Here is a 13,420-nt window from a genome sequence, read left to right on the forward strand (position 1 = left end):
AATTAATGACCCATTTTAAAACTTTTTCCATATGTAAGGCTCACCGGATTATAAGGCGCGCCCTCAATTAATGAAATATTTTCAAACTTTTTCAATCACAGTATAGTAATACTCAAAGTAATAACAATAATAACTCAAATAATTACTCTCAATAGCATAATAACTCAATATGAGCAACCTTGTTTAACGGTAAACACACAAAAGAAAGAGGTAAAGCTTACTTTATCATTTCATTCCCCATCTACCAATCCCAATGTCGATAACGATCCATATATAAGGCGCACCTGATTGTAAGGTGCACCATCAGCTTTTTAAAAAAATTAAGGCTTTTGGGTGCGCCTTATAGTGCGGAAAATACGGTACTTTTGTAATGCATTACTCCCAGAAGCGCATATCACTCAGCCCTATTAGAGACGCGAGTCACAGTTAAAAAAATGATCACTTCTACGTATCCATCATGCAAACTAGTGAAAGTGATGCTCAACACTTACAGCGCTCTCGATGCTGCGGGCCGTCTCTCCGAAAAGCTCGGATTTGGGGTCCTCCATTTCCGGGGTGTAGACAATTTCTTGTCCTTCCACCTGGTCCAAGTGCAGGAAACCGCTGAACTTCATGGTGGCTGGAGGGACAGAAGATGAGTTAGTGAAAGGTAGGCATTTGTTTTGAGCGCACCCCCTGCTGCCTTCACACGCTGCTCATTTTCAGCCATAAAGTGGGTTAGTGATGGATTGTCTTGTGGTGTGTTTGTGACAACGGTAAGTTAGTGTGCGCTGCTGATTGTTTTTTTTTTTTTCACAAGACTGCAAGTAAAAGTAAGGGAGGGACTTATTTGGTGGTGAATGGTGTGGATGTGGAAGAGGTGGACGGTGAAATGTGAGGGCGGCAAAAAGGTAAAAAGGGATTTGGGCCATGTTTTTTTTTTTTGTCGTTTTTTTTTTTTTCTTTTACCAGACGGAGATTCATCCCAAAAGCCGGCTGAGGCATGGAGGGCTGGGTAAAAAGACAACATGTTATAGACACAACACATGAGGGGAAAAGTCCACAAATAAGTTGAAGTCACATAGATCCAAGTTGTGATGATAAATAACGCAGAATTGTGATGCGTTTTATATGGCTTGCAGGCACCTAGACAAAAATCTATTCCCAAGTGGGCTGGACCAAAAACAAATAAGCATGGTATATATTTTTTACTTATTTCACATATCTATATTATATTTTGTATAAATGTCATGTATTATATTTTTTATTATATATATATATATATATATATATATATATATATATATATATATATATATATATATATATATATATATATATATATATATATATATATTAGTATTTATATTATTATGTATATATTGTGTATTATATTCTCAAGAAAATGTTTATTATAGGATACTTGAATATACTTTCCAACACGTCAAGTGAATTATTCTTTTAAATACTGTCTAAAATAGTACAAGCACAACATTGGTATTAATTATTAACATTACTATTAATCATAAAACATCTCAAACTTTTCATTGAAAAAATATCTGATTTTCAGATATTTGCGGGCCAGAAACGGCTCGCATGCCATATGTTTGACACCTGGTGTAGACCACTGATTTGAAAAAAACAATTGCTATACAATAAATTTCCTGTCTCTAATGATAAATGAACGATACTTCGTGGGGCCTTTCTTTTTCACGGTGTTGCCAGCATCATCCACTAGCTAGCAACACTCGAGTGCCTCCGATTCGGATTTTCAGATACTTATTCAGATACTATCAAATCTGCACTCTTTGATGCTGACCTCCTGACACAGTTCCCGTTGCTACTGATCACTTTTGAATATACTAGGCTGAGTTAAAAAAATATATTTATATATATATTTATATAAAACGATCGATGATCACACGTCTAAGGGGCAGCGGAAAAAGTACCATCCTCGGCAAAGAGATGATCCTCAGAATACAACTTTGAAGGTTACGTCGCAAAACATTACTCAGCTCTCTGCAGGATTTTCCTCCCGAGTCGAGGACTCCAAACGGAGCGGGGATGTGTGAGATTCGGAGCTTCCACGCCGCTCGTAATCAACGCACCAAATTGCCCAAATCAATCATGGTTGCCCCTGTCTGAGCTTTGGCAAGGGGGGAAATGGGAGGAGCACTTGTATGATTATCGTGAAAGATAGTCTTAATTGTCTCTTAAGAGCAGCGGGGCTGCGACTGTTGCAGCCTGGCTGAAAAGCGCACACAAAAAAAGGACGCCAGACACAACAGTCTTCCTTCTGCAGTACTTTTACAGGTGGTGACTCATTGATTCACATCTAATGGGGTCCATAAAACAGGAGCAAAATGAACAAAGTTTGGCGGGGACAATGAGCAGGGTAGCGAAAAAAGAGAAGGAAAAAACACCAGTTGGGAGAGTTTAAATGTGCGAGAGACAAACATCAGAGAAGGTGTCGCACCAGGCTGTTACTGTGTCCGAAAACCAAAGTCAAAAAGGAGCGGCAGAGTTTTTGGAACATCAGCTTCTACTGAACTGTAAAACGAAGCGGATATTCAACGTAGAAAGGGTTTAAGGGAAGCTGGACCTTAGCGCATCGCTAATGCTAACGCACGCGATCGTTGGCCGTTATCTTTGATGCTGTATTAGCGTTAGCATAAGCGATAGAAAAATGAAGCCTCGGGAAACATTTGTGATATATTTTCGCCCCTCTTGATGAAACTGTTGGGTTAACCCTCGTGTGGGATTTCACATTGAAAGAAGACACTAGGGAGCTGAAATTTTACCCAGATGGTGACAACATGTCAAAATTTAAGGTAACCGGTTTTGCGTGTAAACAATAATAGTTCATATTTTGAAAAGCTAAAATAGAAGCAAATGTTATTTTTAGTATATGTCTTGGGCCACTTAAATTGGATAACAGGCCAAAGACAGACCCAGAGCCTTATTTTGGACAACCCTGGCCTATATGGAAACCAGTAAAGCCAAAAATATTCCTATAAATTAAAGCTGATTGGATATAACAAATGTTCTTCGCGGTGTGTGAATAGTGTGGTGCACATAAAAGTGGAGACGATTGAGGCTGGATTTAAATGTCAAGTTTTAGCAGGCAACCCCGATTTAGTGATTCACATCCTGACGATTCACAGTACAATGCTTCACAGCTGTTTCAATCACCTCTCTTATAAAACCATTCATCATGTACACTACAAGTGAAACAAAGTATTGCCGAGGTTGAATTTACTAAACAACGTCTTAAGTTTGGGAATTAAAAAGCTTCTTATAATTCCTGGCCAAGAGCCAAAAAGCGAGCCAAAAAAGACCCACAAAATAAACAAGTCAAATATTACATGGATATCAATGCATTAGCTATAGCAATTCCTTCATAACTGTGTTAGCAAATCTAGCTAGCTTGAGTCTTTAAGACACCATCATTAAAAAAAAATAATAATCGGATTCAATCGCTGGTTAACGATACTAAAAAAACACAAATCAATTCACACAGTCATAGATGTAGCATCATCCTCATAATATGCATGTGATGCATTCAAATAGCAGTCGGACAGGAAAAAAAACCCTCTGTCAATGTATTAAACACCAATAACAGCAAATGATTAAATCATGTGGGTTTCCTATCAAGATATAAAAGCTATTGTTTACATTTTTTTCATAGTTTAAACCGTGCCACCTAGCAAAAGGGTGAATCAAGTTCTGTTAGTTTTCACTCCATCGAGCGCGTTTGTCGATTGTGTTTTGGGTCCCGGATAAAGGTTTTTCTCAATCCATCCATTATCTTCAGCACTTATCCTGTTTACGGTCATGATAGAACCTGAAGCCTTTCCCGAGCGAACGACACGACGAACCGGTCGTCGATTAATCCTCGGGAGATTGGAAATGGGCAGTTGAGTGGAATTGAACGTGTCAGCTGATGTAAAATGCGGCCTATTGATCTAGACGCCGAGTTGCGTTTCCTTTAGAGGCGGGTTACACACCGTCGTGCAGCTGCCGTGTCACTCGATTTGCATAGTTGACGAGGCGTTCAAAATTCCGCCTCCATCCTCCTTGGCTAAATCAAATAATGGTTTAACATAATGTGACAAACAGAAGTGAGCTGTGTTGCTGGACAAATATGTGATTTAAAACTGTCGGCCTCTGGTCGGCGCTACAGGGCTCATCAAAGCGGGACAAACAGACTCTGCGACAGTTTTTTCCCCGGAGCTAAAACAACAAATTTTGATCTAAAACAACAAAAGCAAGAACGCAAATAAAACAACAACAATGACCGCACTCCTGTAAAACTCATCATTTATATTTCTATTCTATTTACTATTTATTTCTATTCAACCCTTGTGCAGAAAATGATTACTTTATTGCAATTACATTCCGCATGACAAAAACAAAGCCTTTTTTCCTGGCATCACCTCACGCCCCCCCAGGGGGGGCCCGCCCCACTATTTGAGAAGCACTGCTGTACAGTGACATCGCTATTCTATTCCATTCTATTCTATTCTATTCTGGGAGGAATACATTTGCAACAAGGCTGCAAAGGCCAAAGAAGGTAAACAGTGACTCAACCAAAGATTTGGGGTGTGGGGGAGGTAATTCTCTTGGTTTGACATTTACTTTGGGACACCACAGGCGCTTAGCAGTTATATTAACACCGGTGGAACGCGTTAAAAAAAAAACAAAAGAAGACACACAGAATTCAAGTAAAGGATCGGAGGAAGCGCGGAGCAGCACTTTATCACTTTGAAGCAAGTCTATTGGAAAGATGGGACCGAAAGCCCGGTGGCCGCTCCGCTCTCTTTCCTTTCCCGGGTCCGCAGAGAAATCGAGTGTTACAAAGCTGGACTGACACTGACCCGCTTCATCCGGACAGAAAAGTGAGATGTAACACTCCAGGGAGGTATTGGAGAGTGCCACTGACTAATAAGAAGTAGCGGAGAGAGCGGCCGAGATTAAAAGTGCAGGAAAAAAAAGGGGGAGATGAAGATTTACCGCAAATAGAGACAATGACAGTTCCTTCAAAGCACCGCAGCCTTAAAATAAATTCACTGGGGGATCAGGCGTTTGGATGAACGTTCGTCTATAAATATTTTGTCGGGATGAGGTCATGTGACACGGCGAGAGATGCGAGTAAGTATAGAACTGGATTTAAGTTTGGAAGTCATGTGAGAGCAATTGCACATCTAGGGCATCGGATGGCGCTGTGGCGCGCTCATTGTCGAAGTCAGTCCACGAGTGAGAGACTTTTCAATGAAATTGCTGACATTTCTTTTGAATTAAATCACATGAATGGTTCATGTGATTCAGAATATTATTAGCTCAATGTTTTATACTTTGGTTTTACTTCTGGTTAAAATATTTTAGATATTGGTAATAATGTTCCAGATCAATTTGCATTTATTATTATTTATCCACATTTTGTTTTTTTTGTCAGCAACGGTTCAGTTGTTCAAAATGTTTCTAGTTTGAATAAGAATTGACATTTTTTTAGGCACTTTGATGCCCTTTTTATGCTTTTTTTTTCAGATTGAGAATGAGATGTAACCTATATAACCCTGCGTTTTTGTTTTGTTAATGTTAAAAAGGATACAATGTTAGGAGTACTTATACAATTTTTCTAGATAATTATTTCATTTATAGTAACTACAGCAAGTGTGTGTGTGTGTGTGTGTGGGGCGGTGAAATGTTTTCTCTTTCCTTGGGGGGAATGTTGCAGATAAATTTGCATTTATTCATTCATTTTTTTCAGAATTAAACTCTTCAGTCTGTCAAAAATGCTTTTAGTTGATACATGGATTGTCTTGTTCTTATTTCACTCTTTGATGCACTTGAAGCTCCTTTTTTCAAATTCAGAATAAGCTGTAACCTGTAAAAAACCTTGTAAAAAGCAAACATTTGCTAAAAGTTGATTCAAAATGATTTTTTTTTATGGTAATATTAAAAAGGATACAACTTTAGGTATCCGTATACAATTTTCCTAGATAATGATCTCATTTCTAGTTACCGCAGCGAGTGTGGGAGGTTCTTCTTCTTCGAGGTTGTTTTGTTAAAATCCGATCTCCTGTCAATCATTCGATTTGAAATTGTGAAATAACTTGATTTTAATGTTAAAAAAAGTCCTATACGGCGTCTTTGGGTGGAGCCGCGTCTTACAACGGCTCCCGGCTCACTCGGGCTCTTTTCGCTCGTATATTCTAACAATTCCATTCTGTTATTTGACTGAACACATCGATTTTGTGAAAGGATGGTCTTCTCGGTCATGATAAACTTTGTACATATTTTCCCACGTGAGATTTGTTTACTTCCTATCCATCTGCCAACATGTGAGGGAGGTGATTCATGAAAAGCAGAAAAGGCACCAGCTGTTCATCTATTTGTTTACTGCAGATGGCAGAATATTAGTACCCTCATAATAAACATTGGAAATAAACAACCCAAAAATCTCTAGAATGCATACATTATTAAAAAAAAAGTAATGTAAAATATAACTTTTAAAGGTATAAAATATGCTTATAAATTATATCTGCAGTCAATCCAAATACCCGCATATATATGTATATTTTTAAACATGCCGTTGTACGCATGGAAATTGTGAAATTTGTAAAAGACAATGCTGAAAAAACAAGATTTCTTCTGAAATGACAGGACACTTACGCGGACAGTTGGCTCCATCCGGGCTGCTGGCCGGCGTCTCGCTGTCGGGGCAGCATCCAAATTCCGTGTTGTCGCAAGACGACCTGTGGTCAGCGATGGCTATTGCGGGAATTTCCGCTGTGGGTCCTGGATGGCGGGATGGGGTGCAAATATTAGAAACAAACTACAAACCGCAGCAACGAAAATCGCTCTGAATTCATCACACTCTCCAGGGGTTTGAGATTAAAAAAATAATTGTTATCTTTTTATCGTATTACATTTTTGAACTCTAACTTCATGTTTTCAGTATTGTAATTAGATTTTTTTTTTTTTGCGCTAAAATAGTTAGGGGTTGTCAATCACACTCTGAGCCTTGACTCAGAACCTTCGTGTAACATAGGGACCTCTGAACCAAATAAAATGCGAGGGTTCGGAGAGGCTGTTTCAGAACATGGACAGTATCCGTGCAGTCCTTCTACGTTCTCCTCATGCATGAGCAGGAATGAATACATTTTCTCCTTCTTTGTTTGTAGTTTTTCACAAATGCCTATGAGGTGAACCTGACAGCACTGATTGGCTACCATTGAGTTTGACATAACCTGAGAGGCCCCCGTTGCGGTAGGGTGGGCAGAAGGAAGACATGAGAATGGAAGAGCGCGTGAACGTTGTCTGATGAATGTTAAATTAAATTGTAATGCGGCAATGACACCTTTGATAAAGATTGAGAAATATGTATTCTTGCTTAGCACTTTAGAAGTATGAATTTGGCCTAGCACATCAATGCAAAGCAATCAGCTGAGAATGCAGCCACGGCTTTTAGCAAAGATTTGTTTTATCTTCTATAACACAATAATCTTAATTGCCATAAAATAATTTTATATATATATATATATATATATATATATATATATATATATATATATATATATATATATATATATATATATATATATATATATATATATATATATATAAACTGGCTGAGGTATTTTCACAGAGATTTGTAGCTGAGATTAAAAATAGATCAAGTAGATGAATTATTAGGTTTTAATTCATCAGATGTTTTTAACTGTTGATCAAGCTTTTTCAGTTATTTTAGATTTATTTTTATGTTGTTTTGATCTTGCTTATTATGAGTAAAATTTAGATGGCTCATGATTATTTTAACCACTTTAACCCTTCTGCAGTATTTTGATCCTATATTTATTCACCATTTATTTGAATCACCCCGCCTCCTGCCACTCTCCACCCTCAATTTCACAATTTTCAAAATGACATTAATTGAATTATTTTGATTTATTGCCTCACCCCAATCTAGTACAACAAAGGCTAGATAAGTGTAACCCCTCCCGCCTTTTGGATGTAAATTGCATGCGACGGCAGTCCGATTTCCTGCTCCAGACAGTTCACCCCGTCCTCCCTCATCTTTTATGTCCATTGTGAAGTTTTATAATGAGCCAGATAAACTATTTGTTGACAAATTGGAATTGGAAAAAGCCCAGACAGACAGTAAATTAGCGCACTGTCATACGAGGCCCCCGTCAAGTCAAAACGCCAACGGTGTTTTCACATAAAGAGATGTGACTGATAGCCGGCGTCGACGGCGCCGTCCCTCCCCCACTCGCGATGAGAAAAGATACGCGTGTCGCTCGCTGTATACGCGGCTTCCTCAGAACATAAAAAAATCATAAAAATGCGTCGTCTCCATCCCGGACCCACTGTGTAATACACCGCGCAAGCAGTGAACCTCCATCTTCTCTAATGACGGTGTCGGCGGCGGGGGCGTCTCGGCCCGAGCGCCGCGGTTTACGGCCGCTCGGCGATCAGAAATAATCATGGAGGCAAACAGCTAACGGCTAAACAAGTCGTAAAGACGTCAAGAGACTGGGGGGGACGTTCTGCTCAAGGACTCGCGGTCAAAGGAAGGAGGGAGGGGAAAGATGAGGGGCTTATAGGGCATCTGTTGGAGTGTGCTGGGGAGATTTACGGACGCCGGCTTGGAAAGGAGACGGCGGGCAACGCCGAGTGGAAAGGAGACAACTCCGTGGGGAGCCGTAGGGGAAACTCTCACATATAACATGCGCAGGTGTTAAGTGCCCACTTCAATGGAGCACTAATATATATGCGCGAGCCCTACACCTGCTTCATTTACATACCGGACTGCACCGCTATATTTAAGCCCTCGTGTTGAGTGTGCTTTCATCTCGCAGTGTTGTTATTTGTTTGAAATGTGAGAGCTTGATTTTTCCACAATGTCAGAGAATGCATCACGGTCGTGAAAATGTTCATGTTCTTTATGTGCGGACACTTTACGTTAAGTTTTTTTTTTTTGGCACAGTTGTGTGAAAAGCACGATGGTATGGCGTATTATTTGTGCGCGAAAAAAAATTTGAGCGGAGAAAATCAAACTGAGCGAGCGAAAACAGATTATGAGAGCAAGAAATAAACTATTGAGCGCGTAATAATAAGAGTTTGAGCGCGCGCCGATGGAGTTTGAACACAGAAAAAGAAATTGCTCGCTCAAAATTCCTTTTTGCTCGCTCGGGATAGCCTTCTCTCGCTCAACATCTCGCTCTCTCTCGCGATACTCCTCCCTCGCTCAATATCGCGTTTGCTCAACATCGAGCTCTCGCTCGCTCAGTTCTGCTCACGCGTTACGTTTGTGCCACAAAACCAGCCAATCAGGGCTTGTAAAAGCACTTTGATTGACAGCTTGGTATCCAATGAGATTGCTTGTACGCTATCTCGTTTGCCCTGTGTTCACCTGAAAAGGGCAAACGAGAGTGCGTCAACACGGACTTGGGTTGGAGAATGACTTTTAATATTATTATTATTACTGTATTGTATCATTTGACAGAAATACCTTGTTAGTTTTTGTACTTTAATAATATAAGCCCACCCCTCCAGCCTACCTCGATGTGACGCACTCCCGTTTGCTCGTTCCGGGTGAACACAACAAGCAATCTAATTCTAATTCTAAAATCATGGGCGTCCTCCAAACATCCCCAAAACATGCATGAAAGGTATAATGGACCCTCCAAATTGTTGTGGTTGTGTGTAAATAGTGGGTTTTCTCTGGGTGCTATGGCAACCAATTCAGGGTCCACCCCTTCTACCCAATCGTGACCCTTGTGAGGACAAGAAAATGGACAACACTGGACGGGTAATTATCAATAACTAATTTTGAACAAAATATGGACCACATTGGATGGGCTAAAATCAAATCAAATCTACGACGGACAGATTAGACTCGGCCTAAAATCCAACGCGCAGAGGACCATCGACTGCGATCCCATTATTCTAAAAATTGCTCGCTCGCTTTTCCGAATTCTCCCAACACTAGCACGAGCTATTGTATAATCTCCACTTTACCGGCCACAGATAAATCTTAGGAATAAAATGTAAAGAAAAAAAATAACAATCGGGCACGGTTGGACTCGCCATGATTCACACAAGACAGCAGGTCTCCTCGGTGGACGGACTACATGCTGCTTGCGTCACCGAGCGTTGGTCAGCATCTGACAGGAGAATAAATCTGAGATGCTCGGGAAGCAGGGAGGCGAGGAGGAGAGAGAAAACCGCATCGGGAAAAGGGGGGGCACGCCGTTCCAAGCGCACTATACGTTTGTTGCGGGCTGTCAAGTGAGGTGGCTGGACGGAAAGCAAAACAAGACAGGAACTGAAGGGAAGGCGCAGCGGGGCATGTCGGGAGAGATTTGGGACGGGTCGTCATGTGACTGTGACCGATTGAAGGCGGCTTGTACGAGCGCGCTCACACCTCAAAGCGGCCGGTCGTATCATCCTCTCAATTCTGGTTCCAAAGAGACCCGGATATGGGCCAGCGGTTTCATCTGCTGGGCTCAAAGTGGATTCTTTCGCTAGCTATTTGAGTGCCGGGAGAATGACAGAATGGACGGTGGGCAGTGACGATGAACCATGCCCGTGACTTTCTTACTCAAATTGAGACGTGTCACAGGCCAAAACATTGGCTACGCCTGCGAAATATCACAGAAATCGCCTTCTTTGAAAAGGTGGCAGGATTCATCTCAACAAAGTGGGTCTTGGTCGAGGTCCTTGCACGCTCATCCGTCCTTCCTTCCATCCATCCGTCCGTCTGTCCATCCGTCCATCCATCCATCATCCATCCATCCATCCATCCATCCATCCATCCATCCATCCATCATCTTTAGCCATATCATCCATCCATCCATTCATCCATTCATCCATCCATCATCTTTAGCCATATCATCCATCCATTCTTCCATCCATCATCTTTAGCCATCCATTTATCGTCTTAAGCCATATCATCCATCCATCCATCCATCCATCCATCCATCCACCCATCCATCATCTTTAGTCATCCATTCATCGTCTTAAGCCATATCATCCATCCATCCATCCATCCATCCATCCATCCATCCATCCATCCATCCATCCATCCACCATCTTTAGTCATCCATCCAATGTCTTAAGCCATATCATCCATCCATCATCCATCCATCCATCCATCCAGCCAGCCATCCATCATCTTTAGCCATCCATCCATCGTCTTAAGTCATACCATCCATCCATAATCTTTAGCCATATCATCCATCAATTCATCTATCCATCCATCCATCCATCCATCCATCCATCCATCCATCCATCCATCCATCCATCCATCATCCATCCATCCATCCATCCATCCATCCATCCATCCATCCATCATCTTTAGCCAAAGTCCGACGTACTGCAATAACACTCCCACGCTCAGTCCTAACGCAGCGCCCGAAGCAGTCTAACAACCTTCTACGATCTTGTTTTGAAGGCTCTTTTGCTTAAAACTGAACCACTGCTTGTTATTCTACATCAACAGAGTCATGGCATTATATAAGGGCAATTTGGCAACAACTCCACAACTCTCAAGCTGTGCGTTTGTGGCTGTGAGTGAGAGAGTTGCGCGCAGACCGACATAAGGGGGAGGGGTGGGGCATGCGATATCGAGAATACAGACTGAGGCTGGCCCTTTAAGAAGAGTTGCAACGCATTGTGGGGGAAGGGCCAGCGCTCGATGCTGTGGAAAGAGTTGAGAGTTGGTGAGCAGCTACTTTGTAGAATTTTTAGCGCGGTCCCCGTTAACCGCAAAAAACAAGGAAACTCTGCGACTGAAAAGCACTGCATCGAAAGGTCGACGACTGAACATTATACACAAAAGGATAAACACATTTCGAAACTTGACCAAGTATTTGATGACGTGAATATGTTATGGTATGACATCAGATATTTGGACGGCCGCGAAAGCGTTATGGGTGTGATCATGAAAGAGCAAGGATTTACCAAAAGGCTCCTCCGCCCCACTGGCCTCTGTTGGGACGCCGCTACCCGTTTCCTCTTCCCGCTCCTCCTCTTCCTCGGCTTGGTCATCGCCGCTCGGCTCCCCGCTGCCCGAACCCTCCAAGGAATTGGCGAGGCGGGCGGGGCTACCGCCAGAGGCGCCGGGGGCAGGGCTGGACTGGGCTTGGATGCGGATGGAGTGGTGGTGGGAGGTGAGGGTGGGTGAGGGCGTGGTGGCGGGGGGCCGCGGCGTCGTTTCGGCAGTCCTCGGAGGCGGGATGGCCCACACCTTGTTATGATTTAAGGGGGCCGGCGTTGTGATGGTGGCGGCGGCGAGGGGGGTTGGAGTGGCTCGCTCGGCCCGCTCGGAGATGCTTTCTGGTGGAGGGAAGGGGAGGAAGCAAGGAATGGATGAATGACGGAGCCGTGATGAAAATGTTTGAAATTTGTGACTTTTATCCATTTCACGACAAACTTTACCGTGACGCCGACGGCGGAAAAATAAACGCGTGTCAATAACAAAGACGAAAATGAAAGTACAGCTGAGTGAAGGTTAGCAATGTCATTAGGAAAACACATTGACCGCGCTTGAAGTATTTTGACCATTTTCGGTCATTTACTTCCACGTCATTCTCAAGGAATTCCAGCCAAGAGATGGCGCATTTTAGATATGGTGATCATTAAGTGGTTGTATCGTGTTGAAATTTGACATGTTTTCACCACCTGGGCGAAATTTCAGCTCTCTAGTGTCTTCTTTCAATGCTTTTCTTTTTATGTAAAGATGAAAGGATTGGACAAAATATTGCACAAGGGTGAAAATCAAGACCGCAACATCTGTCGTGGATGATCATGCAGCGGAACCTCTGAAGAACAACACGACGAAAACCAAACTGCGGAATTCACCCGGAAGATAAAATAAATGTTACTGAAGTCATTTTTGTTCTGGTTTCAAGCTTGTTTGGGCTAGTTAAAATAGAATTAAGTTTAAACGGATTGCTTTGATGCTTTAATGAAATCACTGGGTAACTGACTGACTAAACTTTTATGGCGAGTAAAAATGAGTGCTGGGTATGGAGAAAAAAAATAAATCAAAATTTACCTCAATAATTCTGGACAATTTTAGTGGAAGAAATAAAGCCAACACTTCAAATAGATATGTGGCCTACATGGTTTTTGAATGGGGGGGGGGGGGGGGGTGTAGAAGTGCCGGGAGAGGCCCCACTCAGGCACGGGGAGAACATGCAAACTCCACACAGGGAGGCCGGAGCCAGCTGGATTTGAACTCGGGACTCTGAACTGTGAGGCAAACATACTATTCTTGCAAATATATATTTTAATACAAATTTAACTCATTTACTACCATTGATTTCTATTGATGTTTTTTCGCAGTAAAAAGTAAATCTTTTGTGTATAATTAACTCTTTAGCACGAGCCATGATTAAACACAACTTTAGTCAATATTTTTATATTGTAA

The 13,420-nt window shown here is 41.8% G+C and overlaps 1 protein-coding gene across 5 annotated transcripts in view; it reads right to left on the reverse strand.

The window, feature by feature from the left end:
- The window catches only part of agrn (agrin), a 294,106-nt gene that overhangs the window by 58,869 nt on the left and 221,817 nt on the right, over window positions 1-13,420 (reverse strand). For 4 of the 5 annotated variants that reach the window (XM_088403131.1, XM_088403140.1, XM_088403121.1 and 1 more), the window contains 3 exons: window positions 11,950-12,324; window positions 6,655-6,780; window positions 492-619 (listed from right to left, as the gene is read on the reverse strand). In XM_088403131.1, the coding sequence (XP_088259257.1) occupies window positions 492-619; window positions 6,655-6,780; window positions 11,950-12,324 (629 nt within the window). The remainder of the gene's footprint in view (window positions 1-491; window positions 620-6,654; window positions 6,781-11,949; window positions 12,325-13,420) is intronic. The other variant, XM_088403158.1, reaches the window with a different exon arrangement.

This window comes from Hippichthys cyanospilos, chromosome 2, assembly GCF_059441005.1.
Source record: "Hippichthys cyanospilos isolate Australia breed blue-spotted pipefish chromosome 2, RoL_Hcya_1.0, whole genome shotgun sequence".
In the NCBI taxonomy this organism is placed as follows: Eukaryota; Metazoa; Chordata; class Actinopteri; order Syngnathiformes; family Syngnathidae; genus Hippichthys; species Hippichthys cyanospilos.